Source organism: Rhopalosiphum maidis, chromosome 2 (genome assembly GCF_003676215.2).
Source record: "Rhopalosiphum maidis isolate BTI-1 chromosome 2, ASM367621v3, whole genome shotgun sequence".
In the NCBI taxonomy this organism is placed as follows: Eukaryota; Metazoa; Arthropoda; class Insecta; order Hemiptera; family Aphididae; genus Rhopalosiphum; species Rhopalosiphum maidis.
The window spans coordinates 74,984,040-75,009,606 of record NC_040878.1 but is presented as its reverse complement, the minus strand read 5'-3'; the positions used below and the strand labels follow the sequence as shown (position 1 = coordinate 75,009,606).

The 25,567-nt window shown below is 24.0% G+C and overlaps 1 protein-coding gene across 2 annotated transcripts in view; it reads right to left on the bottom strand.

Moving 5' to 3' along the window:
• LOC113551963 (intraflagellar transport protein 172 homolog) overlaps positions 1-25,567 on the bottom strand; it is an 89,635-nt gene that overhangs the window by 51,291 nt on the left and 12,777 nt on the right. The window contains exons 6-13 of one of the 2 annotated variants that reach the window (XM_026954573.1): positions 18,441-18,676; positions 16,639-16,806; positions 15,753-15,955; positions 15,301-15,457; positions 13,126-13,244; positions 10,555-10,733; positions 9,016-9,159; positions 2,967-3,267 (exon numbers count right to left, since the gene is read on the bottom strand). In XM_026954573.1, coding sequence (XP_026810374.1) covers positions 2,967-3,267; positions 9,016-9,159; positions 10,555-10,733; positions 13,126-13,244; positions 15,301-15,457; positions 15,753-15,955; positions 16,639-16,806; positions 18,441-18,676 — 1,507 coding nt within the window. The remainder of the gene's footprint in view (positions 1-2,966; positions 3,268-9,015; positions 9,160-10,554; positions 10,734-13,125; positions 13,245-15,300; positions 15,458-15,752; positions 15,956-16,638; positions 16,807-18,440; positions 18,677-25,567) is intronic. The other variant, XM_026954574.1, reaches the window with a different exon arrangement.

Below are 25,567 nucleotides of genomic sequence, written 5' to 3'. Positions count from 1 at the left end.
AAATTCCCAGTATTTTTTATGTATATTTAATCGAAAAAACAAGCTAACAGTTGACAAAATCTTCACGTAAATTCAATTTTCGACAAAATCGATATTTTTTTTAGATTAACTCAAAAAGCAATAATTCTAGATACTTGAAATTTTCACTTAACGTTTATATTATTGTCTTTTTAAGCAATTTATAGCATTATAGGCAAGAGAAACTTTAAATGTTTTTAGTTTTATTTTCTAAAATTGTCAATTAAAAATTATTCATAAGGTAAAAATGCTTGAAGATTAAATAAAGCTACTCATAAGTTATTTATGTATGATGTATGAATTAAAAGCCTTCAAAAATCTATGATATTAATCTCTAAATATTTTTTTTATAAGCGTTTAAAATTAAAATTTTGACTAAATTCATCAAACATCAAAAATTACAATTTATTTTGTAATTAGTAATTTATAAACAATTTTAAATTTATACATATGATTTAAAACTCAGACACGAGGTTATTTATAAGTTAAGCAATTTATATAATTATGTTTTATGTACGTTTGAATTTAAAATGTTGGATATTTACCCATAAAATATGGTTAATGTATACGTTTTTTATATTATAATTTGTACCTAGGTATTAGATAAAATTTATTTTTAGAGAAAATACTATGGTATCTCGACTAGCTTAAATCAATATATTGCAGAATTTATAAAAATATAATTTTATTTGCCCGGCGTTGAGATAAATCGTGATACTTTCAAGATTTATAAATTAAATCAAGAATACGATTTATTTAATACACATAAGTAATATGTGTACATCGAAATTATAAATACAAAACAAATTGGTAAATATCTACGAGTTTCTTATATTTTTATACCTAGAAAGTTAAAGACATACTTAATAAAAATAAAAAATTTAATATGTAGTTGACGTATTATTATAAACAACTATAATAAAGATATATATAAATATCAATTTTTTTTTGTCTTAGCCACTACTTTGTTTCACGTATTAATAATTATTTACAATTATTATAACGACTGCAATCAGAAAATGTGAGTTCAAAAAAAGTATTAAATATGTTGTTTAAGGCTAAATATAAGATAAATACCTGTATAATGCAAATACAGTCAAAATATAAGATACGCCTATATCAAACTGTACAGATATACAAGAAGTATAATATTTATGATATTAATATATTATTATTTATGATATTATATGATACGTGAAGGAAATATTTGTAATAATGATAAAATTAAAAAATTTGATAGTACCATCGGAAAATATATTGACGATATGTACGATATATAGGTAGGTTAATATTGTAAAACAAACATTTAAATGATTTCAGTACACTTGTTAAATTTTAAAAATATATAATTTTGGTAGTGATGGCATTGATCTCTATACAGATTCAATAGTCACCAAGACACTCTCTTTAGCTATCTCTCTTGATAGTTCGTCAATTATAGAGTCTGAAAAGCATATGATGGATTGAATATTTCTCCGTGATATGAATACTATAACGAATTACTATAAATAACCAATAAGTTTAATATAACTATAAAATAAAATATTTATTTATTTTTTGTTTAATCATTCATTATTTTGTTAGGTTTTATCGGAAAACATTTTATAATATTACATAATAATATATATATAAAAAAAAAAAACATTATTACTTGATGATATAGGCTGATACGTCTCTGCTCAGAATCATTTTTTGTATACAATGATATATCATTGAATTTAAATTTAACCCATCCATAATAGTAACTCATTCAACTCTTAATGTACAGTAGAGCGGCACCCGCTTGCTGCTTACCTTTTTAATATGTATATAATTAGAAAATTTAACTATTCTAATTACTCATTGAATGTCACATATGTGAAAACCGTATATAATATTTTACCAAATACATTATTAATAATATGATTCAATCTGTGAGTGAGACTGTTAGTGATATTGTATTAAAGCTTATTGATATCAATAAGTTTAGCGTTCGTATACAACGAATTATACCAATATATATGGAAGTTAAACGACTGTTTGTTTTGTCATTAAATGGTTTTTTCATTTCTATTTTATCTTAAAAATTATTCTTTCTTTTTTTTTATTGTTACTTAATTGTATCTATCGGGTAACATCGAGATAGAAATAGAAAATTTATTGAGTGGGTAGATTCTTAATAAATTGACGTTAAATGAGTGCGAAGCAGTTGAAACATTAAACTTGGAAAAAAGTTTCTTTTTTCTTCAGCTTAATATGTTAAAATTTCAATTTTAGAACCGTTTATTAATGCATTCAACTATACCAAATAACTAATTAATTTCACTTAAAAATAACAGACAGAGTTTTTCAAAGTATTTCTCAATTGTTAATTGACCACACTAAACTTCTGAATTTTTAAAACAGGATTAAATTATAAATAAATTAGATGCAAGCAACAAGCAATATTATAAAATCACATTTTCATTTAAAAAAATACAGAGTTAATTCTTAAAAAATAAATGTTTATTATTTTTGTTTTATCCTTACTATTGTTAATATATATTTTTATAATCATAAAATGTATGAACATTTATTATGCTTAAAAGTATAATTTCTACTAATTCTTATTAAATTAGGACCATTTTGAAAGAACATATTATTATACTTAAGTGTTTTGTGTTAAAAATGAAAAAATAAATTGTTATATATATATTCTATAAAATATTTATTTATATTATATAAATGTAAATTTAATGCTAAAATATTTTTAAAAATGATAAATTTTTCTAAATATATTTTTTTATTAATGCTATCTATTAACATACATTTGTTTTTTTTTATATAGGAAAACTATTTTAATTGATTTCAATTTAATAAATAAAATATAATATTTTTCAATAATTATCAAAAATAAAGTTTATTGTTGTCTCTTCTTAACTTATGCGCACGATTAAACGGACTTAATATAATATATGATTATACATTACTGTTTTCCTTTGCGAAATTTTCAGCTAACTTATAAGTTTCTTGCAGATACCACGCTTTACAATAGTCACCGACACCTGCCAAACATCTTGCAGCTACTGGCAAGTTCATTAGCTGTAGGCCAATATCTGATAGGTTTTGCCACATGCCATCAACCTCGTACTGATGATCATCACTGTCCTCTAAACTTTCCAGGTATAATATAGCCCGTCCAAAATCGCTATCGTGTACAGCCGTACCAAATTCTACAAGACGTTCGTCCAAGTCGTAAGTATAATGTCGTTCACCTTCTTGGCAACGAATCTGCGAAAAAATATGAAATGAAATAAAATAAAAACTATTGAACATAGTACTATTTTTTATGTCAAACATACTCTTAACTACGGGGTATAAAAAATAGATAAATTATTATTTTAAAATGTGTATCAACATAAATGGCATATAGATAAAAGTGTAAAGGTTATTATTAAATCGTATAAACAAAATGAATTACAATGTTTGAAACTTAGTATGATCATTCATAGATTCATAGATTATTAACAGTAAGACACTAAAAGGGTGTAACACTATTTTTGTACATAATTATATTTTAATGAGTACAATAGAAAATAAAATATGTAAATTAGCTACAGAATTGTCTTAAATTATTGTTAGTTACATTGTTTTTATCTTTAAATGTACATTATCATAACTTTTGAGTTATGATTTATCACTTCAGTAAATATTTCTCTAAAAAAAAAAAAAAAAAACTAAACGATATAATTAACATGATAAAATTATATTTGGAATGATTTATTATAAACAATTCTTTATAATTGTATATTTAATATTTATTAACTTATGTAAATAATTAAATGTAAATTTGTGATAATAACGACCTTTGAAAATTATTCATTTGATTTATGATATAATTATATAAAAACTAAAATAAAGTAATGCATTTTTAAAAAAACTATGGAAAAGTTAGAAATTTGTTTGAAAATTTGTATAGTACTTTTACTTGTGACTTTTCATAACATTAAAAAATATATACATCCGTATGTTTATATTTTTATTGACGTATTTATAATATAGTTGTTGAAAAAAAATAACTACGAGTAGAATTTATAATTTTTTCATTAAATTCTTAAATGTTAAGTTGATAAATAATTATAAGTATTCCTATAATATAAAATGTGTAGAACTATGGGTTTGTTAAGTTTTTTTTATTTTTATTTACTCGCACAAAATAAAATATACCAACATTTAAATGCATAAACATTTTTTTTTTTTATCATTAATTTTAAATTACATAAATATTATCATAATAATAAATTTAGTATAATTTTGTGACAGAAAAAAAAGAAAGAAAAATAAGGAAAAAATTAATAAAAAGGGTGGGCAAGTGGGTATCGCATTGCTGTATAATAGTAAAGATGGGGAGTAGGTCACTATAATGGATGTGTTAAATTTGAATGAAATGACAGGTATTATTGTATATGAAAAACTATTCTGAACGGAGATGATTTGTCAGTTAGGATAATTAGTAGGATATATTATATTATTAGTGACTAATAATTTATTACCTATATTTAAATTGTAATATATAGTTATTTTACACGATTTCGTAAAAAATTAAATTTCATACGCTCATAAAATTATTTTTATATTGACGCTAGAATTTTTTTTTCAGCTAAAAGTTGTAAATATAATTTGTTATTATATGGTGTATATAAATATTATTATGATAATTAAAAACAAAATAATATAAGAAATAAAATATTTCCGGAAATAATTATATCACCTTACAATAATATTAAAATTATTAAGATAAATTACTTTAATAGTTTTATCAAAAAAACATTATCACTTAGTAGTTATAGGCTAATAGACTGTTTCTACTCAGAATCGTTTTTTGTATATAATGATAAAACATTGAAATCAAATTAAACAGACCTATCGGCTATCACCTATAATAATAAACTACGCCTAATGCAGAGCAGTGCGGTACTCACTTACCTGCCTTTTTATTAATTATATGTTAAATGTGGGTACATAATTTAATTAATTGCCTCAATAGTTTTAACTACCATTGATCTGTTTTTGATATTATCTAAAAAAAAATTTATTCTAAATATGTTAAATATGTTTTCTAATTTTTAAAATACTGCTATATTTTTAAAATCTACCAAACAATGCGATGATTTAACTCTGACTTCTTGAGATAATATATTAATAAATTTAATGCAAATAAAAACATTTAGTTTAATTTTTTAGCTTGTAACAATCGTTTTATAAATATTATATTTTATAATAATATTACTATGCATAATATTTAGATACGTGAAAATTTATTGAATTTAAATTATTATTCACTTAATACATATTTATATACTTCTATAAAAGGTATGCAAATATATAAATATGCTAACACTGTAATTACCAAATAATCGATATGAATATTATAATTAAATTATAAAATATATTATATAATAATATAAAAAAATATTAAATGAAAAATATTTTTATAATTAACTATTCTAAAATAGATAATCTAAATGAATTAATGTCTTGCTACAATATACTGTTATGTTCATAAAGCTAATTATCGAATTCAAAAAGACACTTTTGAGTTTAACTCTGTTTACTAAATTGTGTAACAGTGGGAGTACTGGGGTATTACTAATTTAACATGATGAGGTAATGGAATTTACATTACCTTCCCACTTTAAATTACCAAATTCCCATAGGACACTGCATATTATTCTTTATGAAATTTTTGAAACTTAAGTGATTAAAACACAATTAAGAACTAAGATTTGAAGAATTTATAAATATTTTTAGATTATATGATTAAGTTACAATGGGATTAATGTACATTTAGTGAAAATAATAATTTTTAAATAATTCAACAAAATTTAAAAAAAAAAGCCGATGCAGAAGTTAAGAAGACCATTGAATGTTGTGTGTGTGAAATTTTTTCATAATACATTTTACAGTGATATCAAATAATCGGAAAACACATTAATAATAGTTTAAATTTTAGGTCATTGTAGCTAAACATTTTTTACGTAATACTTTACTCAGTACAATTTTTCATTATTTTAATCTCCTGAATAAATCAAAAAATTATATTTTTTCATTACCATATATATAAAATTATAAAATTTCTGTTTTTCGTGTAATTATTGTTATTTTTAATCATTGATATTAAATCACCAACTTAAGTATTGCATTTTATAAACAAATTTATTAAAGATACGACATTAAGGATTTTAATGAATTTAATTTCAACCTTGACTGTTCAATTTTAATAATTGGTGGGAACGCCAAACAGTTTAATTTTTTATAATTGTATGATAGGTATTCCAATCAAGAATGTTTTACGATTACATAGTTTTCTCATGTATTTTGTTTAACCAATCATTATTATTTATTACATTATTTTGCTTGTTTGTTTGGTTGTATAATAATTAGCGATAAAAATTACCTACTATCAGTTACACTTCATCAGAACAGACATTTATAGAGGTAAAATAATATTAATAGCTGTTAAATATTAAGTACTCTCCATACTTATACTTAGATTACCATGAATAATTATGTAAGAGGAAGTGATGAAATCAAAAGGTTTAACATGTATTTACCAGACATATGATTGTACAAAAACCCACAAATATTTATTGCAAGACTTTTGTCATTCAATAAAATTATTTCTGAAACTCAATGAATTTTATTTCTTACGTGAACGGAATCTCAATGAAAATAACAAACAATACTTATAGATAGTTTCTCAAATACGTATCGAGTTAGCAAAGGCAGGGTTGTGTGTGTCTGCGTGCGTGCGTATGTCTGAGTAGGTATTGATACGTCTCGCCTATGTGTACCTCCCATTAGCTGTTAAATCGTGTCCTTATCATGGAATTGCTTACAGTAGAACACTGTTGTAGGGTAAAAATAATCAATATTATTCTCTTTTAGACGGTCTGTCCTGGTAACATAATAAACCGCTGAGCATACGAAGGAAAAGCCCATCTACAGTTCGTGCGAATAATGACGTATTTTGAATCTGCCCGTGCTTCGCAAAAATCAAGATAGGTATCAAGTAAATAGGTATAAGGATAGTATTTGACCTATACACATTTTGCCCAACGCTTTAGGCTCTAGTTTATGTTAATAACTCTTAGTTTGTCAATTTTATAATTATGCCAAAACGTACGTCGACAAGTCTTGTTTAACTAACTGACATCAATTAAAATGTAACCAAGGTACATTTTTAAAAAACAGACGCTAATCATTATTATAATATTAATTGCATCAATAAAAAAGTGTGCACTGAAACCCTTTTAATTTATATCCATATTCTAAGTGCCCTGTCGTTATTTTACACTGTGTCTATTTTTCTTTGTATCCATCAGAAAAATTGAATAGTATTTAATTATTTAAAACTAATATAAATAATTATCCATTTTCTTCAAAATCATTTTTTTTTTAAAACATTTCAATAATGGAATGTGTTTATGAATTGGTTTTAAAATAATATATAACACTTTTTACCGTTTAAATATGGATCAATAAAAGTACGTAAACATATTTATTATTACGATATATGAATAATTATGATTAATGTGTAATATAATTTTATAATTAAAAGTTTACAAAAAACAGTTTAACTTTATTTCTTGTTCTTTGGAATTGACAAAAATATAATTAATCGTTTTAATTTTGATCGTTTAAAACTTGTTCATTTATATCAATTATTTATCTGGATTTCATGAATGTTTATTATTACAAAAGTTTACACAATTAGCTCTTACTTATTTTACTATTTAAGTAAATTATTATAGTATAATAAATAAAACAAATTAATAATTATGAAAAATGTATACTTATTTATTCTATACATTCATCTGTGTTTAATTTGTGAAAGAATACATTTTAATTCCAATCAGATTTATAATTAGAACACAACATAAGTGATTTTAAAATTCTATATTACACAAAAATATATTTAATATAATTATATGTGAACGAAGATTTTACTTTTAATATATTTCATTTTCAATTGTAAGGTTAAAAGGTTGAAAAATATTCTAAAAAAAAATGGTTATTAATTAAGATTTCAATGATAATGGGGAAATATTAAAATGCTAAACATATCAAAATATTTGTTCAGGAAACTTCATGATTTAAAATTATATTAAAATAACTATTATCGTTTATCAAAAATGGTAATCAGAAAAAAAGCCCCAGAAAAAGAGTCCCTAACAACATTCATCGGAAAAAAAAAGCCCCGTATTAATTAAATATATTATTTGTTATTTTATTACGATTTACATAATTAAATAATATAATCATTACATTTATCTATGTAACATTTCTTTAACATATCTAAAAGTATAACTGCACTCTGCATTTAACATTTTCGATAATTGTAATTTGTTATTTGTACCTACATAATTTAAAAAATGTTTATGGGTAAACATTTAAAATAATTAAAAAATATGAATTAATTGTCATTTTTATATAATTTAAATAATTTATTTAACATTTTTTAAATTATATAATATAAATGAAAAATGACAATTATTGACAATGTTAAATACAGATTGAAAATATACTTATAAATACGTTAAAAAAGTGTTACATAGATAAATGTAATGATTATATTTAATTATGTAAATCATAATAAAATAACGAGTAATGTATTTAATTGATACGGGGCTTTTTTTTCTATATTTATCAAAAATATATGTATATATAATTATTTATATGTACAAAGTAGTTTGTATATTTAGTAGAAATATATTAACTATAAATTTAAAAAAAAAAACAATTATTGTGTTTATTGATTTAAAATAAATGTAAAGACAGCAAAATTGTTATGATATCGAACTGATATTGTGACAAAGAACAAATTACTATTTATTATTTTTTTTTTCTTGTTAATTGTTGTAAGCTCGTCTGTTGCATTGTTTAATGTTATGGATTTGCAAATTTCAATGCGATGGGTTATGTATATTACATTTCTACAACAGAAAAACCAATAAGTGTTTTTGTATTACAACTTACCGTTGTCTTTCCCGAAATTCGGTCGACGGACATTACGTCGCCAGCCACTGTTAACACAGTTACTCGGTCGGGCGTGTCAATATTGTACCAAACACAAGCGCCTTGTCGTCCCTGAGCCACGACGACATCACTGCCAATCACCCACTGTGCACCGAAAATACAATACAACGTTATACATAGGTTCAGCTGTGTTTACAATAATCTGATATTATTTAGTAAAATGATTATTGTGTTCGATGCGAATACGTTCATTATTATAACTAAAACTGTTCAATGTTTCGCGGGACCCAGAACAACGTTTTCAATAATGTTTAACACTAAACACACTAAAAGCCATTTAATAATACTATGGTTGGAGTAATATTGTAATTTTGTTAAATACAATTCATTTTATTCACTAATAATTATTACATGTGTTTGGCGTTAAAATAATTTTGTATTCAAAGAAATAGAAACAAGTTCTTATAATAATATAGTATGTTAATGAAAAATAATACTAGTCTATTGTTAAATTGTGAATAATGAATCCATTTTGATGGATTCCGTTGCATAGAAGTTTTATGATTATTTTACAAATTTAAAAATGATTTTAATGACTTTAATAGTAGCTATTTTTTTTAAATGGAATTATAATACCTAGGTTCTAGACTTATCTTCATAAAAAAAGTGTGTTAATATTGGAATGATATTTATGTTGCGTATAATGTATATAAGTATATATATTTGAAAAATTAAATATAATTCCCTTTTTAGCTTGTATAATATATAAACGATATTTAATAAAATACAATTAAATATTTTTAATATTGTTAAATGTAACTATAGGTAACTGTAGGTTCCTATCTTGTATTCATGTATGGTTCGACGTTTAAGTTTTCAAGAATTGAGAAGTCTTCGAATAAAAACCAATTTAATTAGTCTTTAGATATAGAATGAAATTAATAATTATATTGATTTTAAGTAAACAGTTCAAATATCTTCAATCAAAATTAATTTTATTGCTACTGTTATTATAGTAATAACCTTTCCGATTTCATTATAAGTAAATTGTAATGTAATTCTCATTTATGATTTCCACGGAGGAAAATTTTCTTTTACAGAATTTACATAAAAACAAAATTGATTCTTATTAATTTTTCAGTAAAATATATTAACCAATTAAAATTTTTCAAATTCCATGTTTAAAGTTTATTTTTACTATCGTGTTTTCAGTTAAATAAAAATTATAAACTATAATATCTATCCATTTTAATTTATGTATAAATATTAAATATATATAATATACATATTATAAATATATGTATTAAATGATAACCAAATTAGTTATAAATTAAATAATTTCGCAGTTAATACGTTGAGTAAAATAAATTATTTATCGTACATATATATATATTTTTTTTTAAAATACACAAATATAAAAATAAATATTCTATAAATTGTATGACTAATTTTCCTAAACTATTAATTATTATTAAATGACATATATTTAAAAACCATTTAAATTATTAATTATTTTTAAACATAATTTATTTAACTTACTTGTACAAAAGAACACCCATTCAGTAATATTTCCTTATGACCGGTTCTTGCATCTAACAGTGTAAGTGTTGTACTTTTATCTCGATATAATAACTTATGACCAGTTTCATTCAATTCGAGCCAATCAATTTTTATTGCATGGCCAATCTGTAGGTCAACAACTCCTACAACTAAATCCACTGAAAGATATAAAAAAAATGACTCAAAAAGGTATGTATAATAGGTAGCAAAAATCTACATCAGTTAAAATAATTTATACTTGTACATTATCAAATAAATCATTATTTTGTAAAAATGTTACTTTAAAATTGCGTAAAATCAAGTTATTGAGACAGCCTGTACCATAACTACATAAGACAGAAATAATGAGAAAGATAATTTAACTTGATTATTTGCAACGCTAGAATCTTGTGGAAAAAAATATCCTGGATACAAAACTATCTACAATCATTTAGTAACTTTAGTAACATTTAGATCTTAAAGGTAAATTAGTTAAGTATAGACCTGAAAAATTCATTTTATACCTAAGAACTTTAAATTCTAACTCAATTTACTATCCACAATTGAAAAACTAATCGAAAAATAATTTTACATTAAAATTAAACCAATAATTATTAATAGACCAACATAATGTAAGTACTACAAAAAATCTCAGTTTGGATTTAATCCCTGAAAATACAATATAAATCAATTCCATAGAATCATGTATACAATTTTAGCTTCCATTGAGGTAAAGGAATACCCTTACTTAAATTAAATATTAAACAAATTCCACTTCAACAGTCTTTATCACTCCAGAAAAAAAGTTAATTTGGTCAAATAACACTATAAAAAAAAGAAAAACAACTTCATGCATCTGCCTACTTCCTATACTAAAATCAAACATAAGCTTTAATATTAAACTTCTCGTAAACAAATCAATCATTAGACTAATATGATCTAGTAAAATTAAAATTTGGGACCCTCCAATCCCTTAAATATCTGCCCTATTAAAGTTTTCTTAAGTCAATTAAATCACCTTAAGACTCAACATAGGTGCTCCTTGGTATATAACAAATACAATCCTACATAATGATATAAAATTAAAAAGTAGATAAAGAACATTCAATCTATAAGCTTCTACAAAAAATTTCACTCAAAATTAATCAACCATACAAATCATTAGAAATACCTTAAATTGTCACTATATATTCCCCATAGATTTAAAAGAGACTGAGCTAAAGAAATTTTGTAGTAAGTCTTATCTTTGTTGCTTAATGTTTGTATGAAACGGATTGCAGATATATTTTAATAAAAACATTGCACTATAAACATATTATTATATTACTGTATCATTCGGTACCTAATAAAAATACATATTTTTAAATTATATTTTCAGTAATTTCTGGTAAAATTAATAAAATGTATACAATATACATGAGTCAATTTAAAATTTAATTGTACGATAAAATAATACATTAGTAATTTTATGAAAGTTAATTTAGAGTACATGTTTAAATAAAAACCAATAAATACTTTTATCTTCCAAAATCATAATTATTTGATTACTTTTACAATACATCAATAATATAAACTGAATTAAGCCGTATTATAATGTCAACACTTTGATTTATTTAAACAAATCATAAGTAGTTAAACAATTTTGATCTTATTATTATTTTACAAGGAATTTTTATAAATTAGATAAATAAACACATGTTTTAATCTTATTGTTTTATAACTCAGATACTTACTATTGAGATATTATTTTATTCACATATTATGCTTTAGTTTTAATCACACTTTTTAGTGTAAAGATAAAATAAAAAAAAGTCTACAATGATCCATAAGAATACTTTTTACAAGGAACATTGTTCTATGAAGCATTAGGGTGATGGATATAAGCTAAACTTGGTTACACATTAAAGAGGTATTTCACAATGTTGTGTATAAAATGTGAAATCTATTTAAAACTGCTGGGATTGCTGAAAAATATTTAAAGTGTTTATATTATGTAGATATAATATTAAAATTACTATATAAGTGTCGTCAAGTTTTATGTATTGAATAGTGATAATTTTTTGTATCTTAATTATTAGATAATTCAATTTTAATTTAATGTTTAATATATTTTATAAATGTTTATATATGGAGATAATGTTTTTAAAAAACTATTATTTGGTTCATATTGTTTATCTAAATGTATGAAATAAATTAATTTAATTGATATTCTTTATTTTCATAGTCAATAATTCGTATTATATACCCCAAGAAAAAAAAATACCAGTAATTTTGCATTAATAATATTTATCTTATAAATTGAATAGTCTTCATTTATGTTTCATTACTGTTATAAAGTTTTATTTGATTGTAAAAATTCTAAGATATTTGGTGAGCTCATATAACTTTTGACTATATTATAGTGTCTAAAACTAGAATTTTTTGGTTTTCCATTTAGTAATAAAAATCGGTGTAAAATGCGGAATAAATAGTTTAGTGAGGTATAATAATTCGATGATGAGTATAGGGCAGCGGCGAGAAGTAAGAATATAAAAACTAGGACGTTGATAATAAAATACTATTTTCTATTACCGATACAAATTGTCTTTAAGTCCAGTAAATAGGCGAGTTTTTTGTTTTCTTCGTTGGAGTTGAATTGTTTGCGTTCATTCAGCCGTACACTAATCAAATGAGGATTTACAAACTCAGTTCTAAAAAATAAACCAAAAATAAAATATATCTATGTACTATATTGATGCATTATATAAGCACAGGTATAAAATCGAGGATGGTACATATAGGCATGTGATTTTTACAGCTTAAATGACAGATCGTGAAGAGCTTTTTGAGTATATTCCACAAAATACGAGGTCGATTCCATGCCAATAATATACCCCGCAATAAGATAGGTCTAGTAAAACTACAGAAACAGTAGGTAGAAATATTCGTTTACTGAATATTAATAGATATTTTGAGAAATTTAAATGCATAACATTCTTTGTTTTTTATTTTATTAATCGAAAGTGAAACATTTTATTTATTAGTTTTTATTATATTTTTAACGATTAAATTGTTTATGTACATTTTACATAATATATAATATTATGTGTATATATAAATAATATATGAACTACACATTTTAACTTTAATTTAAATGATGGTTATTTTGTGAAAATATATGTATAATCTAATAATATGTATATTATTAAATTTAAGAAACGACAAAAATTAAAATTTTTCTGTTTTTAAAAATTTGTAGAATATACATAAATATGGTTCGATAATATTAAATTCTATTATCGTTTGGAATATGAATAATTTTTTAACGAAATTTAATTTTCAATACCTAGAAGATTTTTAATTTTTTAAGATTATTACGAACACAGTCATCTGACTTATTCAACTTTTATTTGTAGGAATCATTTACAACTTATTATGTCATTTTTAATAATTCTTAGAAACGTATTAATCATATAATAGGTAAGTATATGTATTATGCTATCATGTTAATTATAATAATATCGATCGAGCGATAATAAAAAAAAAACATAAAATTATAAATAGTACACTACGTATGTATTTTTAAACTAAATCAATGTGTCTTTAAATAACAACAAACCCGTATATTTCCCCTATTAAAACTTTACATCGTAATTAATTTATTATAGTATTAAAAATGTATAAAATATTATTTCAACATAATTTTGTTGAAACCACAATTTTTTTTTTTTTTTAATTTTTTTATTTAATTGTACCTACTATATAGCCACATAGGTACTTTATTAAATCGTCGTTTAATGATTGAAATTTATCAGATAAAAATATGAATTGGAGTAAAAGTACATTGCATACATAGTTAGAAGTAATTTATGTACGTTTAATTATGTAAAACGAGACCGTATTATTTTGAATTAAGGTTATCTTACGCAAAACCGATTCTATAACAATTGTTCATTGTTCTTTAACGGAATTTACAGACCCGAATTTATGTATCACATCGTGCATTTCGCGTATGACCATTCCATATAATTAATGATCCACCACTGTATTATTCTGTCGTATTCACCATACCAAAAATACATTGTAATCGTTCAAAACACTCAAAAATTATAATTAAATAATATACGACAACTAAGGTGTGAAGATCTGAAAACATTTATGTTCACCAAATATATAAGTAAAATTCTGTATATAGGGGAATTCAAATAAAAAAAAGTTTTTTTATGAATTGAAGAAAAAATAATATATTATTAAAGTTTAGCAAAGTTATTTATATAATATATATTATATCTACCTATGTATTATTCATTATTGTTACTTCTATTTGCATCACACAAAATCATAAGTTGTAATCTGACGTCAAATCAATTTGTCTATCGACTACTACGTTAATCTCTGGTTATGAATATAATAAGTAACAACACAACCAAGATTATTTTAACCATGTTTGTTTTTATTTTTATTTTTATTATACGTTATTATGTTTATAGATATTGCATATATTTTAATTGTAATTAATGGTCCTCTATTTGGCCAGCCTTGTCGTTATTTTGTAAGATTTTTGTAGAGTGATGTGACAGCTTTCTCGTTACACTTAATTATAATTAATGCTTCACCGTGCTCCAATCACGTCTATATCAGATAATGGTTTTGTAATTAAACATCGGTAGGAAAAAAAGTAGAAAATACACTGATCTCCGGCCCCTTTCCCAACACTAGATAGTTTTTTTTTTTATTTATTTAATATTTTAGCGCATATTTGATTACCTGACGGTCGCTAGTATCTGATCGTTTCCGTATTCCACGAGGGTCAATTCACCACAATTGAAAATCAAACATACACTTGGATTTTCGAAGTAGAATTTCTCATTTCTTTCAGAATAAGGCCACACAACTTCGCTCAGTAAATTCCTTTCCATATCACCTATTACGATGGCTTACATTATTAAGATTATTATTAAATGCCAGAGCAGTTGCATAATGTATTACACTGGCAATGTTTTAATTAATGTATGTTATGTTTATTTAATTTTCGTTTGTGCTTTAGGAATGTAAGATTCGTTCTTAAGAAACATTTGAGACTATGCAATGTATTTACAGTATCTAAGTATACCGTATCATAGTGCTTTAAAGCATTCAATCTTTTTTATCGTTATTTTATTATAAGTAGATTGTTATAACATATTTAATCGTTAAATTATTAGTTAACTGTTAATTACCTAATAACAAAGTGTCTCTTGTACGACCAATCAAGTAACGATCTTCTCCCATTACTCGAACATCTTCAATTTCATGGCCATATTGAGATTTAAGTATAACACCGTGTGATGATTGGTTATTAGATTCGTTATTGAGTGGTTTCACTAAAACTTGACTTGGCCCTACGTAGGTCATTTCGAATTTATTTTTCCATACGGTTCGTCTAAAAAATAGCAGCTGAGTTATTAAACTAACTTATAAAAATAAAATATAATCAATTATTCATGACAGTTTACATTGTACCTAAATGTATTACTGTTGTAACTATATAGGTAATGTAAAATTAATTTATCATAATCAATTTTTAAATTTTTTCGGTGGTAATAAAATACTTGATATTACCCATACTCAAATAAACTTTAAACTTAAATGAGGTTATTTAATGCAATTATAAATAATGTATTTTAGATACTGAGTGAAACAAAAATTTACAATTGTGGTTTTTTTTTTTGTATATTTTCTGTATTGAAAAAAATTAAAAAAAAAATTAAATTTTATGTTGCCATATGATATAGATTGTAAATTTAACATAGATAATATCTTATAGACGATATTTATTTTGTAAATGGTCAATAGATTAAATGCTGTATTTAAAAAATTATGATGAATGCCAATTTTTTTAGAATAAATTTTCATAGATTTAACCATAAAAAATAAATTAATAAGAAGATATTATTCATTCTTTGCTTAACAATATCAGAAAAAAATGAATGACTCTTACATATTAAATTACAAAATCATTGTGTTTTAATTAAATATTGAATGTGTAAAAAATCCTTCAATATTTATTTTTATATTTATAAATAATTATTAATTAATTCAGTACAGACAATTTAATTTTCTTACTTTATAACAGATTCAAAGAGTTCCATGCCTCCACATAAAGTACCACAGATAATGCGTGATCCATCTCTTTTCCATGCCAATGCAGAAACTGTATACATATTGGGTATATACATGACATTTTCTTCTTCCCATGTTAGTTTAGATGGGCTCCACGAGTACAACCGTAACCTGAATTTATTTAACATTTTATATTATATTCTGCTATTATAGTTTTATAGAAAAGAAAGTTTAATTTTTTTGAATATAAATAATAATATCCCATTTATACATTGGTAATAATTTATTTATAAAAAATTAATTATAAAATATTGATAATTGTGTAGGTTTGTAACTATAATTTGTTTGTTTCCCATAAAATAACATTCATAATGCGATTTTAATACCTACATATTATTTAGAATATTATTGATAATCAACTAGAAACCTACTTATAAATAAAAAAAATAACCTAGCCTATAGAGAATAGAGATTTATAGTGCTTGTTAGAAATTATAGTTTATACACAATATACGTATACATTTTCTATATTCATTTAAATGATGCGATACTTTTTTAGTAATTAATTGTTGGATTCAATGAAAGATGACAAAATTATAGGAGATAGTGTATTACCGTTTTGAAATGTTTCCGCCAATATTTCCTGCCGTTTGCAGAGTATAATATATGATTTAATATATACTTATGTTCCATACGTATTTAGTATATCTAATTCATATATATAAGTATATCAATATTTATTGTGAGTGTGAGTATAGGTCATGAGATATACATAAATTATATAAATAATAAAATGTTTTTTTAACTGTATTTTTTAACAAACTGTATTGTTTTAATTATTTACTCTGTTATACTTATCATTTTTTTAGATAAAACATAATAAAATTACACATATAAAATATAAATATACCCGCAAGTGCATGATTCTTTACAATGTATTTATGTTGAAAAGTACAATGATTTATGTAAAATTTATTTGCCAAAAACCATTAAATTAGCTGAAGTTGAACATTAGAGATAATTTGAAACACTATGGTTACAGAAGATATTTGAGTCCCACATTCCAAACTCATTTATCACATCCATGTTAAAAGCATGTGCACATAGTACTTACACGTGCTGTTCAATTATTGTACACTTTCACTAATAAGGAATGTATCCCTTTTTACTTTGATGCACCTATGTTAAGCTGAAAATATCTTCTAAAGATTCACAAAGAGTATATATATATATATATATATATATATTATAAAATAACAAAAAACATGAAGTTAATTCAGGTTCAAATGCAGGATTTAAATAATTATTACGGGGGTAAATAGAAAACATCAATATGCGTTATGTATGTAGGTCATAGTATTATTTATTACAAAATCATTGTTCAATGAAGAAAAATAAAATATGAATAATAAAAAAAATACAATAAATTATGATGTGCATTTGGTGAAAGGCTTTTTATAACTTAGAATATACTATGATCAACAGATATATAATTAATGATTAATTTAAAATCAGTAGCGAATAATTTTTTTTTTGTTATGGATACTTTTACTAAAGTATATTACTAGTTTTATTTGAATATTGAATACTAAATATAAAATATCATGAAGTACATGTAGTGCATTTAATTATAAATATATATATATATGTATTTAAACGTTTATATACGCATAATTCAAAGATATTTCACGTTGTAATCGATATTATTTGACATTGTTTTTAAAAGTTAAATTATTTTTTCCTTTCAAACTTTTCAAATTATTTTATTAAAACCATTGGTAAATGGTAATATTTATAAATCGAACCTATTGAAACTGCCAATGACAACTGCTTGTCCACTGGGACTACTGCAGCCCACGGTAAACTCCTTTTGGTCAGGACAATTACTGCCTGGTGAATAATCAAACTGTTTGCAGGAACGTCCGTTTTGGTCGTAAAACTGCACTGAAAAATCACATCCTGCTGCAATGATACATCCAGAAGCCCAACACAACGCATAAGGAGGGACCGGATGAACAACAATTCGTCCCTGAAATAATAGCTAATAAGTAATCATATTATTTAGCACAGTGATTATCTACTTGAAGAACTTTTTAAACTTAGATATGAAAAAGAATAGAGGATCACAATAGACCCTGAGATCATTAGATACGTAACCGTTTTTATTTGAGAAATTTATATAAATAAACCTAAATGCTTTATTATTAATAAAAATATAATAAATATATCAGATTTCGTTGTTAGTTTGATAATTATACAATGTATAAGTCATCACTTTTAATTTTTATAAAAAATAAATTTGTAAAATATATTAAAAATTAGTAATATATTTTTTTATTTTTTTATTGAATTGTTTTATTTATATTATTATATTTGTACCCAAATAAAAATATTTTATCGATAAATATTTGTTTTTTACCAATAATACAGGTAATAAAATGTATATGAAATATATGAAATTATATTATATAAAAAGTTATTGAAAATAAAATGAAATATTCACATGTTAATTCTTCAAAAAAAGTTTTAATTTTGTTTTTATTACAACCATTTATGATTGAGTTTTAATTAATTGCTTTGCTGATCTTTTTTTTTTTTAACTATGGATAAAATTCATTTATTAGAATCAATTATCATTAAGCTTTTAAATGTGTAATATAATATTCTTTGTATTTAAAATCAAATACTGGAATTCTAGAATAAATTTAATCTGATTTAAATGTATCCTAAATATTCGTTAGTAGTTAATTTCAGAATGAAACATCCAAAAATAGTTCATCGACTAAAATGTTACATTACTATTTAATTTAAAATACTTGAAGCATAGTATAACAATATAAAAATTCAAATAACAGAAAGTGAAATAATATATTTTTTGTATGTATATTGAGTAGATAACTAGGATATCAATTAACTTAAAATTACTAATTTTTAGATTATGACTTTTAAGTTTATTTGGGACAAATATATTTTGAATCAAAATTTCATCTTTTTATTACAATAGTTATTTATGCACATTAAAACACGAAATAAATACAATATTAAACTAATTACAATTTTACTATCACACTTTATTTGATTTTACAAAGTTTAATCTATGGTTAAATTTAAAATTCTACTATAGTTCAGTATAACTGTTTGAACACTTTAATTAACTTTAGAAAAAATAAATGCATCAAAGTAAGACTCAGAAGTTCCTTAAAATATCTAAAGTAACTTATTAAATATTAATTTGAATGGCTACAAAAATAAGTTTACCTAAAAATAAAATATCTAGGATCATTTAACTTGGTCTATTGCTATTATAAAGAAAATGTATAGCATTCAAAAATGAAACAAAATTAAAGGTGTAACTAAAACTATCACAATCTGTTATTAAATATTGTACCTGTACTATTACAAAACAATATTATACATTGTAAACTAATACACTATATACTAAATATCATTTATACGTTTGATTGGACATAGTTTTCAGTTAATAAAGTTTTCCAAATAGTAAGATGAAGCAATTTTCAAAGAGTTCGTAACAATAATATCATAATATAGTATTTACTACTATATAATAGTAGTGCAATCTACGTCGTATTCGGACGTTTGGAGTTACCGTGGCGTACGAATAATATACGACACATAATACTCATGTACACACACATACACATACATCCATGCTGATATATATATATATAATATGTATATTTATGTAGGATATAGGTACGTAGTTTAGAACATCTTTATTTTTCATTCTCATTGCATTATGTCTTCCATAAATATGTACGTATTATGTGTACTTTATGTCATATACTCCATTCGTTTGTCTCCTTCTTGTTTTCAGTCTCCTACCATCTAATTTTATTTACCACATGGATCACTCTCTTAGTAACTTTAAAAAACAGCGCAATCAAATGTTTTCTTTTAATCAATAAATTCGATAGAAAGGTATAATATACGTATATAAAAATATAATTTTAATCAGAGACTAAGATTTTAAAATTGTTTTGACTTAATCATTTATGCGTGATAGGTTGATAATATTTAGATTTGTAATCCTTATAACTATACTCTATGACATTTTTAATTGACTTATGTACTATATACTAATAGTATAGTTTGTACTGTAAGCATAAGTATATGTAAATTTATTTTGTCAAAACAAAAATATTTTTTGTGGAAACAACATGATAGCCTATTTGTGTAACATTTTCAATTATATAGTTTTAGTAAAATTTAGGCACTTACAAGAATCAAATATGTGTATTGTGTAAATGATTCACCTTAATTTACAGTTTATTTTAAAATTAAAACCAAGTTATCTATAAATGATATTTTAGATTCCGTACTTATTTTATTCTGTAATATATTGTTTTATTCAAAATACAACATATAATGAAATATGATGAAATTATTATTGAACAAGGTCGAAACAAGTAATATTTTAAGGAACTTTTTTCAAGTTATTTTTTTGAATTTTTTTAAAAATAATTTTTATCAGTTAAGTGCACATTTTTTTAATGTTAGTAAGGAAATTTTTCTAGCTTGATTTTGGATAATTAAAACCTCAGATAAGCTAAAGATTTTCCCGAAGTATGATCGAAACAAACACTAATTATCCTAAAACCGATGTCGTTATTCGCGTTTATAAACGTACATATGGTAGTCTATCACAAAATGTTAAAGAGACAGATGTTGGTAGCAGTAGAATAGAAGTACAGTGAAAAAAAATTGGAAAGCCTATTATAAGATGAGGAGAAAATAATAATAATATCTACAAATTTAAATCGAATGGCTAAGACGCACTCTTAACGTCTACACCGGTTGATATAATATACTGCGTGGACCGATAAATACACATATTATAATAAAGCATGAAAAATGTATCGTGTATTATTATTATAGGTACTTATAATAATATTGAAATAGCGATACAACAGAGACACCACCGCTTTCGATACGTTCGTTTTTTCTCGAGTACAAGTGATTTAGGCCTTTTGCAAAGCAATATTTGAAACTGTGTAACATTGGAATGTAGTACATGTGCGATGTTTGCGGATCATGCGTCGTCGCGTATATTATGCAGATTACCCTGAACCGCCGTCAACCTCGTTGAACACGATTTTTGTGTGTAACTACATAATACTATCGATTGTCTTCGTCGTACAATAACATCGCGATAACTATGTACGTATAAACGTAAATTTTGAGTATATGGCTTTATATTGCGGTTAAAAACATCATTAACAATAGTAGATATCATGGTATATGGTATATCATAGGTATGTAATGTTTATAATTGTAGAATAGTCTCCATTGAGAAACACTCCCGGCCCCAGCGTAGTCATTTAGTCCCGTCGTTAAAAGCGTTTCAACGATTTTGTTTTCCATACTATTTTTTCAAAATTTTCTTCACGTTCAATGGTTTATTATATTATTATGTTGCACGACAACATATTAAAATCCTTCAACGGTTTTTTTTTTATTTATTTATTTATTAGAGAGCGTTTTGTTTTGACTTAGTCTCTGTCGGAGAACATCACCTCCCCCTACGCAATCGTTCAGCCCTGTCGTTAAAAGCGTTTCGATGATTTTGTTTTTCATACTATTTTTTTAAATTTTTGTTCACGTTCAATGGTGTATTATATTATTATGTTGAACGACAACGGATTAAAATCCCTTAACGGTTTTTTTTTTATTTATTTATTTATTAGAGAGCATTTTATTTTGAGTTACACGTTTTTAAACACTCATTTGAAATTTCACATTTTACACACGTATACTTTTAAAAGGATATTTGTTTCAAGATTAAAAATACAATATTACCTACATCCCATAATCCTAAAAAAGTCAAAATAGCCGTTTCATAAATGCAATCACGTTATACAGTATATTTTTTTTTAATCCAGCTAACGGATAAAACTGTAGTTACAAAATACAAATATAATAATACTATGTAACTATGCATAACACAAAAACGTGATTGGTTTACATCAGTAAAATACTTTTTAATATAATTTTTTTTTCGGATATTTAGTATAAAATGATAAATCAATATCTATATTAATTTAGGCCAGTATCCCTTTTATAGGAAAAATGATATTTTGATATAATTGCAGCCACTTTTTTTTTAGTTAAAATTTGAATCTCTTTGAATATAGTTTTAAAAAAAAAATCTATGCGATTTTGTATTAATTCTTATGATTTTTTTTATTTATTTGTAATCATACAGTGTATATAATATGTATGTATGAATATATGTATACATATATTCATATTCTAAGATATTTGTATTATATTAGTATTGGTGTAATGTATTTTTTATAATATAAACTCTATACTATTTAGATTATGCAGATATAAAACGATTAACCACTGACCGATAATAATATATTTACAAATTGAAAGATATACGATGAATACTCACAATACATGATTCTACGAACACCAATACTAGATACACTAAGAGACTTCGTACGACTACGACCCAGTAACCTTCACCTAATATTGTAAAACATTATTCACCTACTCTGTAAGTAGTTAGTAGGCAATACAACCTAATAATATCTGTAATTGAGTCATAAGTCCTTGTTATTGAAACTACTATAAGATTCTATTATCTAACGAACCCAAGTTACGGTAAATATATTTATAAGGTATTACAATATTCCCTAGATATCTTATGCTTAATATAGGTTACCGAATTGTCCATGGACTGCGTTACAATATAATTCTCAAAATCGTCCATTGAACAGTAAGTTAAATAACTATTAAGACAAGATTTAATTTTGATTTAGTAAATTTGTCTAGTTATACGTCTTGTATATTATAATTTATAACACTTACATTTTAAATTACACCAATACAAATAATAAATTGTTGTTGTAGACACATATTTATTTATTTTATTTTAAAAAAATACCCAGGGGACTAATCGAAAAACATCTCTTATTTAGAGTATTAAATATTTCTAGTTATTATATACATCTAAATAATTATAAATTAATCACATATAGTTTCATATTGATAAATACAACCTAATAAATTAATAAATGATGGGTTTCAAATAAATACAAAAAGTAATAATAAATAAATAAAAACAAAATAAATGTATATATTTTATAATAACTATAATATAATTTTATCAAAATCTTAAAGAAGTAAAATATTTTTCCTCAAGGTTTTTTTTATTTTGAAATAATCTTTATTATTAATAACATTAGTAAATTAATTGTTATTTAATTTTTATTTACATTTATTAATTAATTATTTATTTTTTTATTATTATTATTTTTATGTTTGTAATTATTAATCATTGTGCCCGTTCATAATAATATACATAAATTATTAAGAAATAAGAATTTTGTCGTCATAATGTTTAACAGTTAAGTTTTTTAAAATATATATTGCTAAGTTATTCCTGTGCGAATACCTTTATTTCTATAAGAAGCCAGGAATAATAATATAAATTATGTATCGTAATGTGCTAAGTTACTTATTGACGTACGCGCTCGACTTATAATTCTTCTAAAACAAGTGACGTGTTTAATCAGATCGGGGTTTTTTGAATCATATTGCATTTTTGAATTATTTGAGTGCGTATTAATATTACCAAAATTATATAGGTACCATAATATTCATTACCTATACATTTAGTATATTTGTATAAATGATAATAACTCGTTTTTAACTGCGAGTGCATAGTACATACCATTATTAATAATTTATTACGCTCACTCGAGAAAACGAATTCAACAGTATCTAATGCATGATCGTATAAAACGAATACATTTATGTCAAATAATAAGAAATATACCATTGTCATACTTGTACACATACGCGTATAAATAGAATTCTACCTTCGGTGTATACCATGATTTCCGCGGGTTCACTGCAACTAATTTGTCTGTTATGTCATATTCAGAAATTGAACTCGGTTAAATTTTGGAAATGTTCTGATAGATCGTAGTTTTTTGAATAGTTCTATGATAAAAATAACGGTCAATCAGGACATGATGAAAGACACAAAATGTTACAGACGACGTAGCAGCTGCTATGAACCCGGTTAACAATATGGACGTTACGCGTCGGTCTTGGTATAAAGTACGCCACATCAACCATGGTATAAAGTACGCCACATAAGCCATGGTATAAAGTACGCCACATAAACCATGGTATAAAAACTACCTAAACACATATAGTGGTAGATATCTATAATCTCGACCACGATTCATATTGTATATGTGTGGTATACCCACGTTCGTGTAACCACGATGACTTCCGATAATGTTCCCTTTGTCCCCCGAGCTGAACGATGTTCAACTGTTTTCGCATTATCGTTCATAAATGCGTAGAAAATTGTGAAGTATAACAATATTCCAGCAAAACTAGAGTTTTAAATATAAGTACATTACATTTACATGTATACATATTTTATACGTAAATATTTTAGAGCGTCACCATGTCTTCTGGTCTAACTAAATACATTGCCTGTTGCCCGAGGATTACCAGCATAGACGCCACGATTGAGTAAGACGCAGATCATGTTACCTATATTATTCACAAGTTCCACGTACTTTGAAAGTTATTTAGAGTTAGTATTAGAATTTTTCATTATGTAGTAAATATATTATATCTAAAAACAACCTTGATTAAATAGTGGTCGAGTGATAAAAATAAAATATTTTAAAAATTGGTTCGTAGACATTATGGGTACATAAGTACTCTTAAATTTAAACTATAAAAATAATACATTTAATGAATTCAAAATTCAAGCTTTATATTTGGCTGAAAATCATCAACTTTACAGTCAATAGGTAAACATATTATCTCACATATTATATACATAAATAAATAAGTACAGGAGAGGTCCAAGGATCGCTATTGGTACACAACTTTTTTAAATTGAGTCTGTAATTCTTTTTACAAATATTTTAATTTT